This window comes from Salvia splendens, chromosome 12, assembly GCF_004379255.2.
Source record: "Salvia splendens isolate huo1 chromosome 12, SspV2, whole genome shotgun sequence".
Lineage (NCBI taxonomy): Eukaryota > Viridiplantae > Streptophyta > Magnoliopsida > Lamiales > Lamiaceae > Salvia > Salvia splendens.
The window spans coordinates 32,534,424-32,545,349 of record NC_056043.1 but is presented as its reverse complement, the minus strand read 5'-3'; the positions used below and the strand labels follow the sequence as shown (position 1 = coordinate 32,545,349).

Here is a 10,926-nt window from a genome sequence, read left to right as displayed (position 1 = left end):
TGTTTTCTGGTTATGTCATTGAAAGTTCGACGTGACAACCTAGATATAATGTAGACATATAAGTTGTATGTTGCATGATCTGACTTGTTACTTCATTTCTTTAAGAATTAATGGGCTGTTACTGAAAGAACTAATTATATATATATTTTTAAAGTTTTAAAGTACAAACCCACAATGTGTATAGGGATGACTATGAATCTTGCATTGTGCCGGAAAGGCCGGAAACGTATGAATCCGACAACGACTCCGTATACCTTGACGCAGGCCAAAACAATTTTTTTGTGCCTTTCCTGAAAACTGCAAACTTGGGATGAAGATTGCTGCCATTACACCTGATTGAGATTGGGATTGGGATTGGGATTGGGATTGGGATTGAGATTAATGCTTCATGAAATTAATTTTCTTTTTTCATATATTTAATGTTGCATTGAATATGTCATTAATTAATATATTGAATTTGCTGCATTTCTCATTATAAATAGAGATTATTGATTTAATAACGCGACAATTGTATTGTTCAAATGGTTACTTCACTCTAGTCTTGGAACACATCACTCTAAGCATGTAATTACTTCATTGATCTTAACAAAATACATCACTATATGAAAATATAACAGAGACTTCATTCTAAGCATGGACACATCACTATAAGTATGTACTTAATTCACTAATCTTAACAAAATACATCACTATACGAAAATAACACAGAAACTTCATTCTAACCTTGGAAATTCAACAAAATCGAATCATTGACCAACTCTAATTCAATGCTAGATGTTAACTGCACTAAGTCAGAGATTAAATATTCTTATTTGTCTAATAAAAATTAAAAAAATCATTCAACAAATAAAGCTAATATTAGAGGTTTAATTGAAATTGGTATGCTATAGTACTAACTACAATATAGCTCCCTTACAAGCTGTATTACAATATATTTAGGAGCTACAATGAATAAGCTGTTACTGGTTAAATAGTTATCAACAATCAAAACAAACTTAGCGAATGAATCACCATATAATTTCGAGATCAGTTAGGAGTAAGCAAATCATCTGCATCACACCAACAAGCACTACACTATCTGTTTCTGAAGATATCCCAACGACGCAACAAACCATCGATGACATCACTGATGAAGAAATCCATGCAATTATTCTCATTCCACGGAGCTTCGCCGTTTTTGTTCTCGATATTTTCTAAGCTGAGCGGCGCGGCGGCGAAGGCGGTTTCGAAGACTATGGTGGCGGTGGCGCAGAGAGAGGAGGAAGAAGATCCGGTGAAATTGGAGGAATTTCTCAAAAAATCGGAGCTCAGAGTGAAATTGGTATCCAGATACGGCCAATTCCAGCTTATGAATTTCATAAAGTGATTTCCAAAAATGCCATTTTCCTATTTTACATTATTAAAATAAATAATATTTGTTGTCTTTATTTGTGTGGCTGAGATTTGTTCTCTAGTTATACACTTATAATTAATTATACTTTGATTGCTTCCCTATCTTCACCTGTGGCATTTAGTTTTATGTGGAAATACTAAATTACTTAGTAAAAATTGAAAAATCATCTCATACCTCTATTTTTCTCGATTGTAATTTCTGGATCATTATATAATGACACAAGTAGATTGACGAAGAGCATATAATTATGTAGTTTGATTCAATATAATACTTCCTTCGTCCTGTAAAAATATACTGTTTTTTAAATAATATTACTACAATTTTTAATGCGCAATTTGTAGATAGAAAAAAAAAAGTAGTTGGAGTATTGTTAGTGAAAAAAATCATAAAATAAAAGTTGTTTTATTTGACAGCTCAAAAAGATAAAAATAATTTATTTTTATGAGTAGGATAGAGCACATTGGCATATTTCATTAATATATCTTTACCTGATTATTCTTTGCCAGATAAATCAATAATTAGATTTTTCCAATCCTACACATTGTGTATATACAGCATTAATGCAAATTGCCGAAAATTCTATTCTAATTAATTCGTGTATTTAGACATTTCTTTATTATTACAAAGAAGCGTATCGACAAAATATTGTTTTCCATTTCAAAAATCAAATAAAATTGATACCCAAAATGACTCAAATTTAGCACTATATAAGCAGTAGGCCTACTTAAACCCAAATGCCTTACCCAATCCTCACTAATTCATATTCATTAAGATAACAAACAATTGTTCATAAAAATGAACTCAATCGTTGCCGGAATAGTGCTTCTCAGTGTGTTGCTTCACAGCAATCCGGCGTTTGCCACAAGCTACACCGTTGGAGACGGATCGGGTTGGAAGTTCAACGTCGCCGGCTGGGAAAACGGCAAAAAATTTAAGGCAGGCGACACTCTAGGTATGTATACCTCTATAACCGAATTATAAATTTTGGACAAAAATACCATATTTTATCATAACCTTTGAATTTTTTTTAATATCACATTCTTTTGATTTTATATAATTCCAAAATTAGCTAGTACTCCAATATGTATCTTACTATAAATCTAACAATGACTACTTTGAATTTTTTGATGAAGTTTTCAAGTACGCTCCGGGTGCCCACAATGTGGTGGTCGTGGACAAGGCTAGCTATGACGCTTGCGTTGTGCCCGGAAATGCGAAAACGTTTGCATCCGGCAACGACGTGGTAACACTTGGCAAAGGCCCAAACTACTTCATTTGTGGCTTTCCTCAACACTGCGAATTTGGGATGAAGATTGCTGCTAATGCTGCTTAAATTTTACTTCATTCATCATCTTCTTTTGATTGGATCGAATATGTCATTATTAGTATAATAAATTTGCTGTCAATGTTTTCTATGAATCGGGTAGTCACAAAATTGATTACTTAGCAACGGTTCCTTTTGAAATCAAAACTAAGAAAAAATTAATTTTGATAATATATAATAGTAGTTAATTAAAAAAATTGAAACCTTAAAAATTCAAATATCATAAATCCGAAGTAAAAAATCGACTCTACATACTAATCAATTTTTATAAATAATAAAATTAACAATAAATTAAAAATATGTATAAATCAAAATCTGGATGCAAAAAAAATACTTCATTACATCAAAACTGATGCTAAAATTTGGGAATGGATCCCCTACTGTGTAGTGAAAACACAGCACCATGCTGTGCCTCAGAAACAACGACGTTTCATGTTTACTGCCCTTTCTTTTCTTGTTTATTATGTGTGTTTTATTTAATAAACTTTAATGGAAGCCAACGACGCCGCATTCTTAGTAGCTAGTATTTTTATGTTTCTTTTCTTCTTTACTAGTAGTTCATTTTGTATGATAATTTATTCTTTAATTAGTATTTTATTGATACATTTTTATTACACTAAAATAAAAGCCAGCTTAATAATGTCTGTGAAAACTATTTTTTAAAATATACCAAAAATCTAAACTAAACTATAATTTGAGATTAAAAAATTATGGAATTAGGACTGATTATATTACAGTAATAAGGGACCGATATGGACTTCTATTTGTTGACAAATTTTAATTACTCTCCAAAGAATTACCAAATTTAATCTTAGGACTAATATTTTACTATATAAATAAAAATAATTGGAATAGATTTTTAAAAATACACTATTCTAACATATGGACTTCTATTGTTTGATAAATTTAATTATTCTCTTAAATACTATCGTCAAATTTAATTAATTAACCTTAGTACTGATACTTTTGCTATATAAACAAAAAAAATTGCAAAAGATTATTACTTCCTCCGTTCCTTAAATTTTATCACACTTTAACCGGATACGAGTTTCAAGAAATATAGTAATGGAAAATAGTTGAAAAGTTAGTGGAGAGTGGATCCTACTTTTATATATATTAATTTTATAATAAAATGCGAGTTGAAATGAGTACGTGTGATATGAGGTCCATTACCAAAAATAGTAAAAAGTGAAATGTGACAAATTTAGTGGGACGGACGGAAATGAAAAAATGTGATAAAATTTAAAGGATGGAGGAAAGTAAAATACATTGGTTTACTTCTATTGTTTGACAAATTTAATTACTAATTTTTAAATCTCTAATTACGTTTAGTTTAGTTTAGTTTTTTGATATATTTAAAAAAATAGTTTTTTGGACATTATCAAATTAGTTTTTTTTTCAGTGTCATAAACATGTAGTTAAATGACTAATTAAAAATAAATTATTGGCATTACCAAAAATATATAATTCAATACGTACTAATTATACTATCATTGAAACAACACTATAAGAATGCGGCGTAATTTTAGGATCCGATTAAATCTAATCATAAAGAATCGCTGACTAACTATTACTACTACCAATTACAGTTATTAATTAAGGAAAAAAAGAAGCAAGTTATTTTAGTTTTATAAAAATGTATCAATAAAATAACTAATTAAAGATTAAATTATCATACAAAATGAACTACTAGTAAAGAAGAAAAGAAATATAAAAATACAACTACTAAGAATGCGGCGTTGTTGGCTTCCAATTAAAGTTTATTAAATAAAACTCACATAAATAAGAAAAGAGGAAGTGAACATGAAACGTCGTCGTTTCTAGGGGTGCTGTGTTTTCACTACACAGCAAGGGATCCATCCCCCTAAAATTTCCCCAAAATTGCGACATGTCGCCACAATAGCTTCATCTTCCACATTCCATTTGCTACGTCGCATATAAGCCTTTTTTCATGATACGAACACTGCGACGATGTTAATTTGGTTTCTATATCAATCATAATTAACTTGATCAATTTACTTAATTAAAACGATTTAAATATGGGGGTTCAATTGTATATGATTAACCAAATTTCTAGAATTCAATTGGCATAATGAATTTCAAAGGACAATGATCCATAACATGCGATATAATTATTCAATAATAAGTTTTCCTGTTTATTTCAACCGATTTCGAAATAAATAAATTAAATGAATAAAATATATTATACTCTTGGCAAGATAATAAAAGATAAGGTTTTAATATGTCCTCTTCACGGAACATAAATTTCATGCAGAAAATAAAACAATTAATACTTCATGTCTCATATAGTCCACAATTTCTTTTATCCTTGTTTATAATATAATAGTTCCTTTCCTAATACTCCATGAATCATCTTTTTATTGCCTTTTACTAACATAAACTTGTGTAATGCTTATGAAAATAATTATGATGAGATAAACAATTAATGAATAATCTTATTGTTCTTAATATGGGTGAAAATTAAAAATGAACTATCTCAATTAAAAGACGGGTATATTATAAAGTGCAAAACAAATTTATATATTAGCACTTAATTTTATGTGAAGAGCAATAACTTTTTATTTTTAATTGGAGACATTTCCAAATCCGTATATATTATGTATCCAGCAAATTAATAAATAAATCAGCCAAATTGCAGGCAATCCCCATATTAATTCACAATTACTTTTTTTGGTCGCACGTGTTTAGAAATTTCTTTATTATTACAAGAGGTGTATCAAAAAAAATATTGCGTTCAATTCCAAAATTCAATAAAATTGTTACTCAAATTGACTCAATTGTATCACTATATAAGCATTCGGCCAACTTGAGCCCAAATGCCATTACCCAATATTATCACTAATTCAGATACATTAAGATAACAAACAATTGTTCATAAAAATGAACTCCATCATTGCCGGAATAGTGCTTCTCAATGTGTTGCTTCACAGCAATCCGGCACTCGCAGCAAGCTACGTCGTTGGGGACGCAACGGGTTGGAAGTTCAACGTCGCAGGCTGGGAAAACGGCAAAAGTTTTAAGGCCTGCGACACTCTAGGTATGTATATCCGTATAAACGAATTATAAATTTTGGACAAAAATACCATATTTTACCATGACCTTAGAATTTTTTTTTAACATCACACTTTGATTTTATACACTATTTCTTTTTGAGAAGCTTTAATCTTGGATAAAATTAGTAAACAACATTTCTAGATTTCTTTTGGTGTTGCCACAAGGCTCAAATTTGGCATTTGAAATTCGACATCTGAATGTAGATATACATGTCGCATCAGATCCAGCATGCCAAGTCAAATCTATGAGAATTTAATGTGTCATTACAAAAAAAATCATGTATGGGTATTAAAGTCATAAAATACAAGCATTCTCATATTATTGCCTGACTATTAATTTCTAATAATACTGATAAATTGTGAATAATGTTAATATCAATGTTACATGAATTATTTCTGTGTAAGGGCATTGGAATATAAAGTGGGTTGCATCGAAAACATAAAGTAAAAAATAAATCAATTTAAATACATAGTGAGACATGGAATCCTTTTATAGTTTTTTTGGTCTCCTCATTAATGAAAAATATCATACTATATAACCCTATAAATCGAACAATGACTACTTTGATATTTGGTTGAAGTTTTCAAGTAGTGGTTGAGGACAAGGCTAGCTACGATGCTTGCGTTGTGCCTGGAAATGCAAAATCGTATTCTTCCGGCAACGATGTAATAACTCTTGGCAAAGGCCCAAACTACTTCATTTGCGGCTTTCCTCGACACTGCGGATTTGGGATGAAGATTGCTGCTAATGCTGCTTAAATTTAATTCATTCATTTATCTTCTTATGCTTGAATTAAATATGTCATTAATTATTTGAATTTGCTACATCAATCGTTCTAGATAAAGGTTATGTTTTAATAAAGCGAACAATGTATTATGCAATGGGGTAGTGATGAAAATGGTTCCTTTTCAAATCAAGACTAAAGGTTTATACTAAATTTACATAAAATCTCATTTTTATAATATAATATAATTTTGAAGTAAATTATCGACTAGTGATAAAAAAAATTTCTAATAAAAGTAACAATTAATTAAAAAATCATGTATAAATCAAAATCTCGATGAAAAACAATATCCATTATTTCATTACATCAAAATTGGTGCAAAAATTCCAGCCACAACTGCGAGAAGTCGCCACAATTGCTTCATCTTCAACATTGCATTTGCTCCGTTGCACTTGTTGTCACGATACGTACACTGCGACGACACCGTTTGGTTCCTGCAACAGTCATAAATTGATCAAGGTCTAATTTTATGCTTATACTTATTTTTGCAATAATTTTGTCCCCACCTATTTTAGTATGTTGCAAATTTAAATTTCTAAAAAAATTTAATGAGTTGACGCAACATGCCTCATCAAAATCGACATTGCAAAAGTGCAATCACGCTATCTCAATATATGGATTGGGCTAATATTGAGTTCAACGTGTCAATTTTCGACTGGCGAAAAAAATGAAGTTTTAGTCAGTCGTAAATTGACACGTAGAGCTTAATATTATATAGCATCCAAAATGTGTTATGTGGACTCTCTAGCTATCAAATATACGTTAATATCATCTCTCTCTAGTTTGAATCTATCCAAAAATTGAATCTTTCATGAAAAAAGTATACGAACTGAATCGAACTATCTAAAAATGCGAATTATTAAATCAGAACTGGAAGAAAAATGTATAAACTATCCAAAAACAGAAAATTGAGAAACTTTTAAACTCATTTTTTACCTTAAATAAAAAAAAATACACTCCATCAATTAACATATCCAATTAGACAATTAAGATATTAAAATAAGTCAATTAATATTAATATTACTGAATTAATTTTGGATTTTGGATATTTTTCATATAATCAGATCAATTCAAATCGATCTGAAACCAAAGTCCAAAATATTGTGAACCAATTTACCAAACTTTTGGTTCGTTTTGATTATTCAGATTGGATATTTTGTTCCTAATAGCATACTATGTTGAAATTGCAGAATGTATAAAAGCTCGTAATTAATTGAAAATTTAATTAGTTAATTTGCACAATATATAGACTTACTTAGAAGAGCAAAATGCGACTATGTAATCCGCAGCAGAGCACGTAACGATGCTTGTTGGATCATCATAAGCGAAGCTATAAGCCGCCGGGCAGGCGGCCTTAAACCGTCTCGAATAATCCGTCGGCGAACACGCCATCGGCGTCGAGAATGCCCCCCGGCAGCAGTACTCGTCCTTGTCGAACGCGTTGCACGCGCTCCGGCACCCCACGACCTGCCCGCCCGACCTGACCGCCAGTTCGGGCGGGCAGTTGGGCCGCAGGTCGGCCTCGCATCCGGCCGAGCTGCAGTTACCCTTGCCGCCGCCCGCCGCCGGCATGACGAGGACGGGCAGGTTGAAGCCGTCGACGAGGCTGACGTCGTAGTAGTCCGTGCCCCCGCCACCTCCGAGGGAGAATTCGGCGATGGAGGCGGGGGGTTGGCCCGGGGCGGTGCACCGGAGTCTAGGGCCGCAGTCGCCCGTCTGGCACGTGCCGTTGTGGCCGAAGTCGCAGCCGGTGCGGGCCCATATGCGGCCGTGCCAGGCGGGCGGAGGGGTGAAGACGGCGGACTGGTTGGGGCGGAGGGCGAAGCCTCCGATGCTAAAGTTGCTCGGGTGGATCGCGGGCCATATGGTCTCGTTGCAGTTGTTGGTGATTGTAATGTTCGTGCATTCTGTAGTAATACGTATCAGAGCAGGCAGGGGCGAATGCAGAAAAATAGATAGGTTTTGGCTAAAATTTGAATATTTTAGAATGACGGGGTGCTGCTAACTAGACAAGATACAACAGCATAGAATGAGAATGATAATGTGCGAAATTTTACCTGTTGATGCTATGAATAGAAAAATGATGAGAAAAAATGTTCCAAGACTGATGACCACTGCCATGTATAGCTTAGTGAATACTAGCAGTATTAGTTTTGAATGAGTGCTCTTCAAATTCTTGAATGGATGTTATATTATGGGTAAATGGAGTGTGAAAGAATGCATGAGAGAATTGAAAAGCCAAAAGTAGAGTGTTCCTTTCTTGTTGTATATGATCAAGTGATTCTTTACCTCTCATAATTTCCAATCCAACTATTTTAATTTGTTTGTTGGGTTCTTGAAATTAGTTAACACACTTTATTTGCAAGATCCTAACTAATTATTGCATCAATAGTTGATTTGTATTTGTGAGCAACTTCAGCGACAGTATTAATCAAATTTTTATTAATGATTCAGATTCAGCATCAGCTAGCATATGGAGGAGTACATAATTTTGACACTGTTAATTTTTATTTCAAGTATACAACTTAATTAGTTTACAACATTAGATAAGATGTGTTTGATGAATTTTGTTCAATTGGATAAACAATGTAAAGTATTTTTACTTGTGTGAAATGCTCTCATGTGTGACAAAGTTATTCTCTGATAATTTCAGGTCAATTTTATGTTACGACAAGCCGATCTTTACTCATCAGTAATCTTTGGACAAAATAGTAAAGACTTAAATTTACTCTATACATAATATCAAGTAAAAAATGGCGAGCTAACAGAACAATACAGTTCACTATAAAAACAACAACAAAAAGTAATGAAATCAACATAACAACAAAGCAAGCGTTATATTTAAAACGATTAAAAATAAGAAAACAAAAGCTAACTAGTAACAATTACACACATCATGACAATATCGGTCAATCATTGTCACCAAAACGTGGTGGTAACAACAATTCAAAAGCAGTCCCATGGGAATACACGTAATGGGATGTATTCATTTCCTTTTTGTATCTTTTGTTCTTTGTTCTTTTTAATCTCAGCCCCACGGCCACGATTTTATCATCCGACGGTTAGATTGACGTCATGTGTCATTTAATAATACAGATTTTCAGTTGAATAATGCACACCGACTAATAATGCACCATTATAGTGTAATAATGCAGATCATTTGAACCGTTGATGAATGAGATCTAACGGCTCATATTAAGAAGAATAAAAGATCTAAGGGATGAATAGGAGAATAACGCTACCCTACACATAATACTACTATATAACTAGAGCAACCCCACTCAAATTACTCAAAAAACGAAAGTTGATAATTAGTTATATAGTAAAACACTACATTATAATTTATTAATACCTCTCCATCAAATAGTGGGAGATTAATTTGACATTGTATAACAAAATCACACAGCATTAACAGCAATCTTCATTCCAGATTGGCAGTGGCCAGGAATACTGCAGATGAAGAAATTCTGTCCCTTTTTGAGCTTAATCTGATCTTTCCCAGTTTGAAAAGCTTTGGCGGTCGAAGGGGCCGTGCAGCTGTTGTAGCCGGTCTTGCCCACCGGCACGGTGTTGTGAATAGCCGAGTTGTAGTTGAACACTGAAAAACACGAAGTTCAGTTGGTAAAACACTTTTCCCTTTAATCAATTTTTTGTATTTTTAGAAAAAAAGGTTATAAAAATGTGTGTTAATAATCGAGTAATGGGCGTTACATGTTTCATTTAAAAGCGTTAGTGGAATTCGGATCTAAAACATTTGACTTAAGAAACACTTACACTTTAACAAAACTTTAGTAGTAACAATGGGCAACTCAGTCGATACTTCTCCTCCAACCAATAAGTCGGGAGTTCAAACTTCAAACCCCTAGCTAGTGTCGATGTGACGAGTGTGTGAGCATGTAAATATCTCTTGGACTACGAAGTTAGCGAGTTCGACTTTTGACCGAGAGAAAACATAAGTTCGTCTCGATTCTCAAATTTGAACCATTTGACCTCATGCAATGTTAAGAAAATGATAGTTTGACGTACCGAGGGTGTCGCCGGCCTTAAAGCGCTTGCCTTTGGGCCAAGTGGCGACGTTGAAGGTCCAGCCGCCGGAGCCGCCCACCGTGTAGGTGGCAGCTTCGGCCACTTGAGACACCATAAGCATAGCCACTACCATTATAGCAACAACTATCGCACTGCCTCTTCCCATAGCCATCTTCTCTCTCTCTCAGGCAAGAAACACACACTACTATATACTCTTCTCACTCACTCAAGATACACTACTATCTAGTTGTGTAGTGGTACAATACAATCAAACTGCAAATTGGTTGATTTATAGACAATGGGAATCATGGTTTTGGGCTTTGA

General features: G+C 33.3%; 4 protein-coding genes across 4 annotated transcripts; 2 read left to right on the top strand and 2 right to left on the bottom strand.

The window, feature by feature from the left end:
- Positions 1–2,156: 2,156 nt before the first annotated feature.
- LOC121758548 (basic blue protein-like) lies at positions 2,157–2,726 on the top strand. Its single transcript, XM_042153930.1, has 2 exons — positions 2,157–2,345; positions 2,527–2,726. Exons 1-2 carry the CDS (start codon positions 2,189–2,191, stop codon positions 2,724–2,726), a joined length of 357 nt encoding a protein of 118 aa, XP_042009864.1. The 5' UTR covers positions 2,157–2,188.
- A 2,892-nt stretch (positions 2,727–5,618) lies between these two features.
- On the top strand, positions 5,619–6,550 carry LOC121757915 (basic blue protein-like). The gene is made up of 2 exons (XM_042153369.1): positions 5,619–5,775; positions 6,384–6,550. Exons 1-2 carry the CDS (start codon positions 5,619–5,621, stop codon positions 6,548–6,550), a joined length of 324 nt encoding a protein of 107 aa, XP_042009303.1.
- A 268-nt stretch (positions 6,551–6,818) lies between these two features.
- LOC121758107 (pathogenesis-related thaumatin-like protein 3.5) lies at positions 6,819–8,772 on the bottom strand. Its single transcript, XM_042153543.1, has 3 exons — positions 8,634–8,772; positions 7,832–8,483; positions 6,819–7,010 (listed from the first exon to the last, which is right to left on the bottom strand). Exons 1-3 carry the CDS (start codon positions 8,695–8,697, stop codon positions 6,878–6,880), a joined length of 849 nt encoding a protein of 282 aa, XP_042009477.1. The 5' UTR covers positions 8,698–8,772; the 3' UTR covers positions 6,819–6,877.
- Positions 8,773–9,864: 1,092 nt separating this feature from the next.
- Positions 9,865–10,873, bottom strand: LOC121758962 (basic blue protein-like). Its single transcript, XM_042154431.1, has 2 exons — positions 10,603–10,873; positions 9,865–10,174 (listed from the first exon to the last, which is right to left on the bottom strand). The coding sequence occupies exons 1-2, from the start codon at positions 10,772–10,774 to the stop codon at positions 9,975–9,977; spliced, it is 372 nt and encodes a 123-aa protein (XP_042010365.1). The 5' UTR covers positions 10,775–10,873; the 3' UTR covers positions 9,865–9,974.
- Positions 10,874–10,926: the final 53 nt, after the last annotated feature.

Excerpts from the sequence above, each read along its gene's own strand:
- LOC121758107 (XM_042153543.1), bottom strand. The coding sequence starts at position 8,697 with ATGGCAGTGGTCATCAGTCTTGGAACATTTTTTCTCATCATTTTTCTA. Across the intron at positions 8,484-8,633 it reads TCTATTCATAGCATCAACAG|AATGCACGAACATTACAATC; the intron begins GTAAAATTTCGC and ends GTATTACTACAG. Across the intron at positions 7,011-7,831 it reads GTCGCATTTTGCTCTTCTAA|GAACCAAACGGTGTCGTCGC; the intron begins GTAAGTCTATAT and ends TGACTGTTGCAG.
- LOC121758962 (XM_042154431.1), bottom strand. The coding sequence starts at position 10,774 with ATGGCTATGGGAAGAGGCAGTGCGATAGTTGTTGCTATAATGGTAGTG. Across the intron at positions 10,175-10,602 it reads TAAGGCCGGCGACACCCTCG|TGTTCAACTACAACTCGGCT; the intron begins GTACGTCAAACT and ends CGTGTTTTTCAG.
- LOC121757915 (XM_042153369.1), top strand. The coding sequence starts at position 5,619 with ATGAACTCCATCATTGCCGGAATAGTGCTTCTCAATGTGTTGCTTCAC. Across the intron at positions 5,776-6,383 it reads TAAGGCCTGCGACACTCTAG|TGGTTGAGGACAAGGCTAGC; the intron begins GTATGTATATCC and ends GTTTTCAAGTAG.
- LOC121758548 (XM_042153930.1), top strand. The coding sequence starts at position 2,189 with ATGAACTCAATCGTTGCCGGAATAGTGCTTCTCAGTGTGTTGCTTCAC. Across the intron at positions 2,346-2,526 it reads TAAGGCAGGCGACACTCTAG|TTTTCAAGTACGCTCCGGGT; the intron begins GTATGTATACCT and ends TTTTTGATGAAG.